Genomic DNA, 12550 nt, shown 5'->3' with positions numbered 1-12550 from the left:
CACGAAACCCCCAATCACCACCACAGCACTACCCCTATGCATCTACTCCTCAACTGATAGACAGATACCAGACGCATTTTACAACGCCGCAGCACCAATCATCGTGAAAAGCAGCACCACGCCCGACACAGCCAGCGGCGCAATGTTGAACGCAGGGACGGTCCCGCGCATGGCCGCGCTAGACGAGGACTCGGCAGAGCCCGAACCGGTGCCGGTACCGGAGCCGGAGCCGCCCTGGCTGTCGCTGGGGGAGGCCTGGTCGGTGGCCCACTGCGAGCCGGGGCCGTTCAGGCCGGGGCCCTTGCCGGCACCGTTGTCAAAGAACTTGAGAGCACCAGTCGGGATCTCAGGAAGCTCAGTGGTGTCGAGGGCCCAGTTGGCATCCTTGGTGGGGCAGGCGGAAGACTTGGTGGTGCTGGTGTAGCCACCATCACCAGTCGGGGCGGGGTACTTCTTGAGCGCGGCAGCCAAAGCGGCGAACTCGTCCAGCTCCTTGCGGGCACCGGTCTGGTCGCGGCTGCCGTTGTCCTGGCCGCCCGCGATCTCGACGATGCCGAACTTGTTGGGCTCCTGGCTGTACTCGTACATGAGACCGCCGGAGTAGACCGAGGTCATCTTGTCGGACATGAGCGCGCTGAGCTCGCCAAAGTCGCGCTTGTTGGCGGTGCAGCCGTACTCGGACAGGAACAGGGGGAGACCGTAGCCGGTGAAGTCCTTGACCTTCTTGTCCCAGCCCGAGGTCACAAAGTCGGAGGTGCACCAGGAGTAGTCGTTCTACGGGTGTTAGTCAACATATTCCCTCTAGGATGTGTGAGATAGAGAACATACGAAGGCGAAGAAATCGCTGCGCTCCTCGTCAGAGCCGCAGTTGAAGTACTGGGCAGTCTGCATGCGGTTGGTAGACACATCGGCGGCCGAGTACCCGACAAGGATCTTGCGGTAGTTGCGGGCCTTGATGTAGCGGCGCATGTCGCGATCGGTGGCCTTGACGTACTTGGCCGCCAGGGTGGTGTTGGTCTTGTCGTGGATGACCTCGTTGCCGGAGAAGAAGGCCATGGTGTTGGTGTAGCTGGCAAAGGCGTCGATGGTGGCGAACACGCTCTGCAGGTAGGGGGTGTTGTAGGTGCCCTGGGGCTTGTCGCGGTTGATGGAGTAGAGCGGGTTGTTGGCGTCGAGCACGACGTAGATGCCGGCGTCGGCCAGCGCGTTCATGCACTCGTCGTGGTCCTTGGAGTTGTCGGTCGAGTACACGCGGATCACGTTGACGCCGAGCTTCTTGAACTTGACAATATCCGGCTTGCAGACCTTGGGGTCGGCCAGGGGGTCGACGTTGCCGGCCGCACCGCCGGGCTGGTAGTCGATACCACGGACGTAGAAACGTTCATTGCCCCGGAAGAAGGCGTTGCCCTTCACGGTGATGGGCTCAAGCTCGGTGGCGCGCGCCTTCGCCTTGACGTTCAACGTCGGGCTGGCGTGCGCGGCAGTGGCCGCCAATGCGGTCAACAGAGTGGCAGTCTTCATGGTAAAAGAATTGTTGTTTGTGACTGTTGTCGTCGTGGTTTCGGATGTTGCAATTACGGGGTCCTGGTTACAGGGATGGATCGCGAAAAAAAGGAAAATTGAGAAAACGATTAAAGTCTAGAAAGTCAAATGGCCATCAAACGAGCGATTAGGCCAGGAGTTGAAGGGCAGGAACAACCTGAAGAGGAGCGATTGACTTCGAAGGAGGAAGCGACGGTGTTGGTGGTCTGGTCAAAAACAAAAAACCGGATGGAACGGGTTTCCCGGCACGGCAAACATTTTAAAACCAAAAAACGGCCGAAAAGGGGCTGGAGCATAGCCACCAACCAAGAGCTTCTTGGGAGTCTTGGAATGGGCTCTTCCGCCCCGTTCTGTACCGCCATTGCGTCTGCCAAGAGCACAATGTCCCCTGGAAAGCGTGGCGCCAAGCACCTGCGAATCCAGACCAACACCCGTGCCGCCAATGGTTAGCCGCGGCCGATGCGTTGCAAAAAGCAGGCGCCCGAGGGAGTGGGCATGAATCTGTTGATTGAGTTGTTTGAGACCGAGACATCGACAACCTGGGGGAAAGCAAGTGGCCACTCTCCCTCCGTTGTTAACTTGTTGTCGTGCCATAACCGCCGGTTTTGCACAACGCGGATCGCTTCTCATCGAGATGGGAGATTGGCTCCATATCCGCTCTGGAGGGAAACAAACCCAAGACGGCCCAAGACCAAACCAAGACTGGCCAAGGAAGACTTTGCCCCAAAACCTCGAGCGCCGAGGACTGTGTAAACAAGAAACCAAACAGCTCTCAGCAAACGATTCAAATCACGGCCAACAGCGCCAAAAACGCCATCCCTGTTTTTATATTCCGCCCTGGGTAAAGAAAATGACAATCGACCGATCTCAACATGGTTTGCGGCGCCAAGCGGCCGGAGCTGATGGGGTGGCCCTGGGTTGGGTTTCAGGTTTACCGAGTTGGGGGCGAGATCAACGGAGTTAAACGCTGGCGTGCAGAAGCGTGGCGGCTGTCAATGAAGATCTCCCAGCTGCCAGAGGGAATATGGGGGGATTTCCGAGGTTTTGCCAGATGAGCGACGACGAGCGCTTCTTTCCTTGCACGCAAGCAAAGTTTTAGACTCAAGCAAATACATCACTGAGGTGACCGAAATCTTTTTGATTACTACAGTAAAACTCGCTTCCTTGAGTTATCGTGGACGATGAAGGCACTGCGGGGAGAAAAGGTCAACCGCGGAAAGCCGGGGCCTCTCTTTCCCGATTTGAGTTCCGATGATCATCTCATTGGCTTGTCGAGTTGCGACCCCAAATCTGCACTTCTCTTCCAGACGCACCTAGAAATACCTTTGAGGTATCGAGCAGGTGCTCGAGAACTACACTACTATGTAAGGAACTACACTACTATCTATGTAAGGAAGTACACTGCTATGTAGGAAATATGGCCGTTCCCCTGACATAACTCCAGTCCCAGATTCCATCTCCACAAATTCCGTCTTACCGTGCCTAGCTTAGACCTGATTTCCATACACATAACATCGTGCCAAACCCACCCATCTCTTCTTCCCACCCTTCCAACTAGCTGCACCTTTCCAGTGACTCTCGGATGGGCCGTCGCCAAATCCGTGAGTCTCTCGAACATCCCTCGACTACTATAAAATTAGTAGTTAAAGACCGCAAGGATCCCTCCCAAACGAAACCTCCAACCCCCTCCGTCCCATCAAAACAAAATAAACATACTCCGCCTGCCCCCTAAAACTCCCAAACCGAAACTCAACCACCTCCACCAACCCCCTCCTCCCCCCCGGCCCAGCCACAACCCTCTCCTCAAATCCCACCACAATCTCATCCATCTCAAACGCAAAATTCGCACTAAATGCCATCAACATCCCTCTCACATCTAACTCCTCCTCGTCATCATCCTCCTCCCCACCCCCTTTCATAACCCTCATAACCCTCACAACCCGCGAACAATACCCCATCCGCATCCTCCCTTCCCCTTGAGACGCAGACGGAATAACCCGTATCCGATTCCTATCCACCACAACCTCCTGCCCCCCAACCACAAACGGAAACCTGACTTTCCCCTTCGCACGATCGTATAACTCCCAAAACACATGTGCAGCCTCAACATCGAAGAATACCAATCTCGCAGCGGCACCAGCGTTCCAACTGCCAGGTGTGACGGGCAGATTATTGGTATTGGTATTGGGATTAGGATTTGGCGGACGGACGGAGGCGTAGTAGACCCGGCCTATGCCGCGGATGGAGGAGAGGAGGATTGATACGGTGGTGTTGGGGGGGAGGTTGCGGAGGAAGAAACTTTGGTTTGTTGGGTCGTTTTGGGGGGGTGGGAGGGGGGGTGGGAAGTTGTGGGGGTTGGTGGTGTAGGGGTTGGTGTAGATGTTGTTGAAGTGGTTGTTGGGGTGGTAGATGTTGGGGTGGTAGATGTTGGGGTGGTAGATGTTGGGGTGGTAGATGTTGGTGTTACTCGGACTTGTGGAAAACAACATGAAAAATGAAGGATACTCAGGTGCTTGGAGGGTGTCGTGGGTTTGGTGAGATGGGTCGACGTTTTGTGCAGGGTTAAATGATTTATAGGGATCTGGAAACTGCACTTCGAGATATGGCTGGTCGGAGACCGGGCAGTGCTGTCTCCCTCCCAGTTTTGCATTGGTGGCCTTGAGGCTTGGGGGGTGCGTTGGTCGAGATGGCCTGCGAGAGTGGCCTACATTTGCGATTTCCAGGGCGACAGGGACATATGGGGGACACCGACTTTGGGGATGATGAAACAAGGCGAGCCGGGCTGAGTTATTGAGATACATCCTGCTTGAATGACATTTTGAACGGATATGGTTGGCTTTTCCTCTTCCGAGACGAATATTTACGGACTCGTGCTGTTCGACGAAGTAGGGGATAGTGACAACGGGAACCGTGGTGTGATAGGGAGCCGCCTTACAAACACAGCACTGGGCTTTCTGTTAAAATATACAAAGTTCGCTACTACTTTGTTCTGGGCTGACAATTTGAGGAAAATTATAGGGGAAGTACATGTAGTCAATACTTTGACCACACTGTTGATGTTGGCTCTGGGGGACAACGAATAGACACGGTGCTAAGGCCCGAGACACACGAAAAGCGATAACTAGTCATTGGACAGTCATTATTATAGAAGCAAAGGAAGAGTCTTAAAATTTACCTCTTTCATAGTTGAATATTCGAGTAGTTGTATCATCAGATCACTTGCAGAGTTGGACGAAGGCCTGTTGTCACATACCCTAACCCTGACAGATCTCATCTGACTGATCGCCCAATTGCCGAACACCCCCACTTCACCCCTGCGCTTTGGCCGAGTCCCATTGTTGACGCTGCATTGCGCTGCTGCAAGGCTGAGCGAGCGCTTCTGACAAGGCAATTGTTGCAGACCGCATGTTCCACGTGTTGCGCCCTCGGCCTCCCGACGACAAACAAACTTGACCGCTCCAAACCGAATGGGCCAAGGGCCAATCGAAATCGCACAATATAACACCCACCATTTTTCCGTAAACTCTTTTTTCCCGTTTTACCCGACCGTCATTCGACACAAACACCTGAACGGAGTAACAATGCCGCGATGGCGAATCTCAGCGGAACTGCGACCGTAAGCCGGACAAGGTCGACGAGGGTCGCATCAAGCGCCGCCGCCAATGGATCCGACCGCAAGCTGGCCCCGAGCGCTTCCCTCCGTGGGAATCGCGCTGCGGGAGGGCCATCCGCGACGACATCGACCACAACCACCACCACAACAACAATGCCACCACCAACCTCTGCGCCAGCCCCAACAACCATCCCCTTAAGCCCCCCACCCCTCCTCTCCCTCTTCCTAACCAACCTCCGCCTCCTCAACCTCGACCGCCGCCCCGACTGGCCCGACCTAACCCTCTCAACCTTCACCAGCACACCCCGCGACGGCACCAGCCAAAAACGCCGCGTCCAAGCCGTCGAATGGGCACTCTACCACCTCTTCCGCCTCTGGGACGCCGACGAGACACGCGCAAAATTACAGCCCTTTTTCCCGCCGCAGGATCAGGTGCAGTCGGTCAATTTACGGGCGGCGCTGCTAAGGGGGTTGGAACAGGTTAAGAAGAGTGGGGTTTTGGGACGGGAGGTGGTGGTGAGACGGGGGATGTTGGATGAGTGTAAGGGGGAGAGGTTGGAGGAGGTTTTGGTGGGGTTGTCGGCTGCTGTGTTGAGGAAGGTTGTTGCTGAGAAAAGCAGGGGGAAGAAGGGGAGAGGGGGATATGCGCCGGCGGCTGTGGCGGAGAGGATGGCGTTGGAGGGTACTGGTGGGAGGACTGAGATGGGGGTGTTGGTGCTGGCGCATAAGGTGTCGTTGAGGCGGATGTTGGAGGATAAGAATGCTGCGAGGGTGAGGTTTAGGGAGTTTTCGGACTTGTTGGATGCGAAGGAGATGGGTCTAGTGAGGAAAAGGGGAGAGTTGGAAGCAGCAAAGCGACGGGGCCGAGACCAGGCGGTTGCGGAGGAGAAACAGCGCGAGGTGTGCCGTGTCGTGCGGAATAACTGGACCGGGGACGAGCGATGGTTGGAGGCTCTGTTGTACGGCGACAGTCAGTCTCACAAAGATGGAGTCCTCACAGCCCCGTATGACAGGGTGTGGAGGCGGATGCAGACCGGCCGGCTGGCTGAACTAGAAGATACGTTTGGTGGTCTGGTCGGACAGCTTGAGGGCCGGGTAAGAGGACAGCAGGAGAGGTTACAGAAGTGGCAAGGGTTTCGGCAGCGCATGTTTGGGAAAGCCGGGGCTGGGTCGGCAAGGAAGGGTCAGGAAGAGCAAGTGAAGCAGAGGGGGATTGATCTCGGGTTCAGAGCCCACGAGACTCTACGCTTGGATCGGATGAGCCCGAAGAAACTACCGCGTGCCGCGCCGAAGCAACTTGACAGTCACTACGAGGCGCTGGTCAAGGGTCTTCAGGCGGACCTGGCCAAGATCAGCCCACCTACGCAGGCAGTTCCATCGTTTTTTGAGCGCCCACAACTGGAACGGCCAAGGGTGAGGACAGAAGAAGATCTCTCTGGATCGGAAGTGATCTCGGAGATTAGCGATATCGAGCACGCCGAGCTCCCTCTACGCCCGTCGCCGTCTCGCCGCGATCCGATCAAGATGTCGGAGGAGCGCGCCTTTGAGCCCGTTTTGCGAAAGGCCAAGACCTTTGATGACGAGCACCACGCGTTCTTGGAGACAGAGCCGCTGACGCCGTCCCGTATCAAAAGGGCTTCGACAGTCCATACTCGGGCTTCACCAACTAGGAGACAATCAATCCAGAAATCTCCGACAAAAACGGCCCCAGAGAGGAGACTCAGCGCTGCCTCTAAAGCCAAACCACCCCCGACTCGTCTACCTGCCTCTCCTCGTCACCAGCAATCCCCGTCATCTTCACCACCCCGTCCACGCCCTCGCCCACCACCGGTACTATCCCATCCGGAAATGCTCCCACAGCAACAACAACAACAACAAGTCCCAGAATCCACCATCCCCTCCCCCGAACCCCCTTCCTCCCCAGAAGACCGCTCCATCTCCCCCACCCAAGACCTCGCCTCCGACATCCTCACCTCATCCATCCCAGCCTCCCCATCACCCCTAAAAAAGGTCCGCCGAACCCTCTCCCTAGCCGAGCGCACACGTCTATCCATGGCACGCAAGACCTCCCTCTCAAACCTCCGCGTGCCGGTAGACGAGGATGCCTTCGACGAAGAAACAGACACCGGGCCAAGCAGAGAAGACAGTGATGGGGAGTATGCCGACGATACTGTCCTCGTGGCACCCAGCACGCCGCAACGTAGTCGGGCATCTACCACCGCTACGACGGTTACTAACCGCAGTATACCCCCCATTCCGACCGTAACCGAACCGCCTGTTTCGCCCGACCGGACTAGTCCAAGTCGTGCAGTACAAGATCACCGCCTTCCGTACGAAGATCTTGCCGCGCGCACGAGGCGTAGTATAGCCAACTCGGAGCCTGCAAGACAACGAGCGCAGCTTGAGAGACGGCGCTCTTTGCGGCCGCAGAACCAGCAGCAGCAGCAGCAGCAGCCGTCAACGCCGACGGGTACAAGACGGGGTAGTTATTTCCCTGCTGTCGACGAAGAGGGGTGGGATGATCGCAATGGAGGCGACGGGGACGATGGGAATAGGGATGGAGATAGGGACGGAGATGGGGACGGAGATGGGGATGGGCAGAACACGACGCTGTTGCTGACAGAGGCGTTGTTGAATGCTGGGCGGGAGGATGATTATGAGGCGGTGTTTATGAGTCGGCCCAAGTTGAAGACTAGTCCGGTGGGGACGCCGAGGAGGGAGTATTGGGATTGATGATGGGCGGATATGTTTACATGCTTGGGTGGGATGTTTACGCTTAGATGGGAAATACATGCTCAGACTGGGAAGTATAACGTCGTGATGATTAACGCTGGGATGCACGAGGAAATTGGTATCTTAGTTGGTGTTAGATTAGTAAGATGAGAGGTCTCAGGTACGGTACGACTGGATGATTACCATGTTTACCCCCTATATTGTTTTACCACAGTGCAAGACTATAAATACAGATATTCCGTCCCCCCACCGTTGCCTTGCCTGGTCAACTGAAGATCTTGGAGTCGTGGTATTCCTACAGATTTCTGTCGATCCGCCCTTTTCCTCTTCCCCCGTGATGTGCTTTTATTTTCACTGTGTCACCGTGCCGCCGACCCCCACCGTTTATCCATCCATCCATCCATCCATCCATCTATACGATATACTTTAACGACAGCCCCAGATCGAAGCACCAGACAAGATATCGCGGTAGGTCCCACTCCTTTATGGCTCTCCGTCCCCTCTTTTCCTTTCTCTCATCCCCTCTCATCTGCATGATTGTGGTGGATAGATAACTACCACCCCTGCCTCTTCAACTCCAGCGCCCGACACTTCGCAGCATGAAACCCCTCCTTAAACCGACTCCTCCACCGCTCCCTCCACAACCTCTTCCTCTTCAACGCCGGCCTCTCATGCGCCCTAGCCAACCTCACCATCTTCCGAATCCCATTCTGCCCCACCATCCGATCCAACATCCTCAACCCCCTTGCCAAATCCACCCGCCCCTGCAAATCAATCGTGCGACCCGTCGCCGGCCGAAGGCGGAGGGAGGGTTCGGGTGCCAGGTCGTACCGTCCCAGGGTGGTGTCGCCCCACATGGTGTAGCGTCCTGCCGCGCCGCCGCCGGGGGTGGTGCTGCGGTCGGTGTCTTTGGCGATGCGGTCCAGGAAGGAACTGCCGCTGCCGAGACCGCTGTTTAGGCCTAGGCCGCCGCGGAGTTGGGTTTTGCCGCCGAGGCCGCTGAGGGGGGAGGTGGGAGAGGTGGTGGTGGTGTTGTCGAAGAGGCGTTGTTTGTTGAGGGCGGATTTGGGGTTGGCCCAGCCGCTTCTTGCTGCGCTGTTGCTGCTGCCGGCTTGGGCCGGGGGTGGGCGCGGGGGCAGCAGTGGGGATAGGCGGCTTGGGCTGCTGCTGGGGTTGCTGGTGGTGTAGGAGGGGGAGGTGGATGTGGCCGTGGCTGTGGCTTCGGCGGGCCGCTGGTTGTTGGTGTTGGGGGTGAAGGAGCGGCGTTGGAGGAGGACGAGGGCCGATGGTAATGGTGACGGTCGGGTCGTGATAGCGAGGGATGGCCTCGCTGCTGTTGTCGCTACCGAACGGCAGACCGAGACGACTGGGCGGAGCTCCATGATTCTGTTGAGACAGAAAAAGAAAAATATGATTAGGTTAGTGGTCTGCCGCAATGCCTTGGTGCTCGGCGGAGGGAGTGGGTGGGCGTACTCAATTGATCATGGGGGTGTTTCCGGTCGGTCTCGATGTGGGTAGTGGTCGCTCGCTGCTGAAAAAGAAGTTTAACTTTCTCGATTTTCCCAAATGTCGCGCTGCGGAAGCATTGGCCGGAGCCCCACTACCCACTGTTAGGAAGCTTGGCGGAACGAAGATTGGCCGGCGAATGATGTGTCCGCCCGACATCGCCCGCGGCGAATGTGCGCTTGTTGATGTCAAGGTCACGTGCTACAGTTTGCTGACTCAGGCGTGGAAAGAAACCTTGACAAGTGGGTCGCGGCTTTTGAGGTGGTCTGTGCATGCAGCAATCCAATCCAGGCGAACTTTTGTTCCATCGTCGCGATCGCGACCGCTGTCGTCCTGCATACACTGGAGACTGCCACTCCGCAACCAAACACCGATTGTGTGTTGAGTCCACCGACTTTCTCATTCTAGAGCGAGGTTTTCATCCCCGGGTTGCCGAATTTCCTTCGCCATTATGTCGTACAACCCTTATGGAGGTAGGCCTTTTTACGTTGCATCAGGTTGGAGCGTTCATCGAGACGGTTACTTTACTGACACTGCTTCATCTTCAATACAGCACCTCCGTATGGAGCGCCTCCAAGCTATGCATCGTACCCGGGTGCGTCGCACGCCCCAGGCATGGCACCGCCGCCGGGCCTCGGTATGTGGAATTCTACTCTCCTGTGCCCTCCTCGCTTTTCGCAAACTAACTCTATGGTATCAGGCCCTCCACCAGGCATGTCCTCTGCCCCTGGGATGGCGCCGCCCCCTGGTGTCCAGCAGTCGAGTAATGCGACGCAAGCTAATCGACCAAGCGGCCTTCCTGCGTCCTTCCAACCCCCGCCGAACCTGCCCAACATCAACTTCAACGCCCCCGTGATCCGCCTCGGCTCGACCATGCCGCCGGCCAAGCCCGGCTCGTCCCTCATCAACGACCGGAAGGACTCGCACACCCCGACGTCTGGCCGACCCGGGCTGGGCTCCGACCGCAACATGGACCAATCCCGCGCGCAGATGCGAGAGAGCATGCAGGCGCTGGTCCCACCCACGAGCGAAGAGCGGCTGCGAACGATTTTCGTCCACAAGATTCCCGACGGAGTCGGCGGCGAGGCCGGCGTGCAGAAACTGTTGAATACAGTAGGCAGGCTGCGCCGGTGGGACTCGGGACAGTCGCATCTGTCGGAGCACAAGGGGGCGTTGTTTGGGTTTGCACAGTACGAAGACCCCGAATCGCTAGCTGCTGCCGTCGAGTTACTCAAAGACATCGAGGTGCCCGTGAAGAAACAAGCCCCGACCGAGAACGCACCGGCCGACGAGGACAAGCCATTCGAGGGCATCGATAAGGACACGCTCAAGGTCGAGGTGGATGCGAGTACGACCAAGTACTTGGAGTCATGGAAGGAAAGCAGGGGGGACGATACGGCGGTCGACGCACGCCTGGCAGACGCAAGGGCCTCGCTGAAACAGCTCATTCGCGACCTTTTTTACCCACCTTCTGTCGGTAGCAAGGATGCCGAGGGCGATACAACCATGGGGAACGGGGACAGCGTCGAGGTGATTAACATCCCCTTGGCCCCGGAGGACGAGCTTGCGGATATCCCCGCGGAGATGCGGGCGACGGTGGCGGCTGAGATTGCCTCGTTCCGAGACAGGAGCAACAGGCGAGATCTCGAGCGGCTGCGGAAAGAGGAGGAGTTTGAGGAGATGGAACGGCAGCGGAACGGGGCGCCACGCAAATCACGACTCGATTCCCCCCCACCGAGCAATAGCAACTCCAACACCGTTCCTTTGGGCCCTCGCGGCGTGCCCAACGCACCATCCGGACCCAAAGGACAGCAGCAGCAGCAAAACAGGGTAGAATTTGTCAACGGCGGGACTACAAACGGGAAAACATTCCGGGACGACGAAGACGACGGCACAGACGCATCCGACGACGAGCTGCACAACCGGGAGCTCGCGAAAACACGAGCGGAAGACGACAAAGTCTACCTCGAAGCAGAGCGCAAGTGGGCCAACCGGGAACGCCAACGTGCGGCCGCATTAGAACGAGAACGCGAACGCGACCGGGCCGACACAGACGGCTTCGCGCGACGGCGCGAAGAACAACTGGAACGAGACAAAGCCTGGGACGACGACCGTGAGGCCTCACGCAAAGGCCACATGTACTACCGCGACCACGGCCAATGGATCCGAGAACGAACCGCCTTCCGCGCCGCCGAATCCGCCCGCGACGAAATGGACCGCCGCGCCGAAGAAGACGAACTCCGCCGCGCCGAAGCCGAAATGGAACACGCCCGCGACATGGCCGACTCCTTCCTCGAGCGCCAAGCCGAAGAAATGGAACGCCAACCCGTCGCCGCCGCTGCCGCTGCTACCCCGGCCGCCCCGCAACGCGTGACCATCTCCTTCGGCGCCGCCGCACAAAAAGCCGCCCAACGCACCGGCGGCACGCGCCGCACCGTCGCCGAAGTGGAAGGCCTGCTCGACGACGAAGAAAACGACAGCACCGCCAAACGCCAACTGGTCCCCATCAAATTCGAGCCCATCACCGACACCAAAGCCATGACAGAAGAAGACATCCAAAACGCCGTCCGGGCGCTGGCACACGAGATCCCCGCCGACAAAGAAGGGCTGTGGGGGTGGGAGGTGAAGTGGGATTACCTGGAGGAGTCAGCGATACGCGAGAAGCTGAGGCCGTTTGTGGAGAAGAAGGTGGTGGAGTATTTGGGGGTGCAGGAGCAGTTTCTGGTGGATGTGGTGGAGGAGCATCTGAGGAAACATCAGAAGCCCGCGGAGTTGGTGGAGACGCTGAGTGAGGCGCTGGATGAAGATGCGGAGGATATGGTGAAGAAGTTGTGGCGGATGGTGATTTTCTTTACGGAGAGTGAGAAGAGGGGGTTGCCGGCGTAGTTTAGCTGGTTTAGCTGGAGCTGACTGAAGTTGGGAACTTAAGGGGATTTTGGGGTGGGGAGGTTAATGTGTTGTAGTATTGTATGTAACGTTAACGTTAATAGTGGCGTTGTGGTCGTTTCGCTGGATGTGTATAAAATTGGACCTGTTCCGGCGTTGGGATTTATTTCTCTCCTCCTGTACGATACGTGATGTGAGCTGTGATTGATTGCAAGGATGAGAGTATTATTGCAAACAATAGAGGAGACAGTAACGTTAGAGGAAACAATG

General features: G+C 57.2%; 5 protein-coding genes across 5 annotated transcripts; 2 read left to right on the top strand and 3 right to left on the bottom strand.

The window, feature by feature from the left end:
• Positions 1-78: 78 nt before the first annotated feature.
• On the bottom strand, positions 79-1521 carry C8A04DRAFT_26175 (glycoside hydrolase; the record flags this gene model as incomplete). The annotated part of the gene is made up of 2 exons (XM_062779835.1): positions 79-774; positions 829-1521. 2 exons carry the CDS (start codon positions 1519-1521, stop codon positions 79-81), a joined length of 1389 nt encoding a protein of 462 aa, XP_062639386.1.
• Positions 1522-3185: 1664 nt separating this feature from the next.
• Positions 3186-4031, bottom strand: C8A04DRAFT_26174 (uncharacterized protein; the record flags this gene model as incomplete). The annotated part of the gene is made up of 1 exon (XM_062779834.1): positions 3186-4031. One exon carries the CDS (start codon positions 4029-4031, stop codon positions 3186-3188), a length of 846 nt encoding a protein of 281 aa, XP_062639385.1.
• A 1100-nt stretch (positions 4032-5131) lies between these two features.
• Positions 5132-7888, top strand: C8A04DRAFT_10151 (HAUS augmin-like complex subunit 6 N-terminus-domain-containing protein; the record flags this gene model as incomplete). The annotated part of the gene is made up of 4 exons (XM_062776484.1): positions 5132-6962; positions 7041-7358; positions 7473-7668; positions 7723-7888. 4 exons carry the CDS (start codon positions 5132-5134, stop codon positions 7886-7888), a joined length of 2511 nt encoding a protein of 836 aa, XP_062639384.1.
• Positions 7889-8442: 554 nt separating this feature from the next.
• C8A04DRAFT_26172 (uncharacterized protein) lies at positions 8443-9270 on the bottom strand (the record flags this gene model as incomplete). The annotated part of the gene is made up of 1 exon (XM_062779833.1): positions 8443-9270. The coding sequence occupies one exon, from the start codon at positions 9268-9270 to the stop codon at positions 8443-8445; it is 828 nt and encodes a 275-aa protein (XP_062639383.1).
• A 575-nt stretch (positions 9271-9845) lies between these two features.
• On the top strand, positions 9846-12280 carry C8A04DRAFT_35295 (RNA-binding protein 25; the record flags this gene model as incomplete). The annotated part of the gene is made up of 3 exons (XM_062783115.1): positions 9846-9891; positions 9948-10031; positions 10095-12280. The coding sequence occupies 3 exons, from the start codon at positions 9846-9848 to the stop codon at positions 12278-12280; spliced, it is 2316 nt and encodes a 771-aa protein (XP_062639382.1).
• Between the last annotated feature and the right edge of the window lie 270 nt (positions 12281-12550).

Source organism: Dichotomopilus funicola (assembly GCF_033296635.1).
Source record: "Dichotomopilus funicola strain CBS 141.50 unplaced genomic scaffold C8A04scaffold_11, whole genome shotgun sequence".
Classification (NCBI taxonomy): Eukaryota; Fungi; Ascomycota; class Sordariomycetes; order Sordariales; family Chaetomiaceae; genus Dichotomopilus; species Dichotomopilus funicola.
The sequence above is the reverse complement of the archived record's forward strand: the minus strand, read 5'-3'. Positions and strand labels throughout refer to the sequence as shown.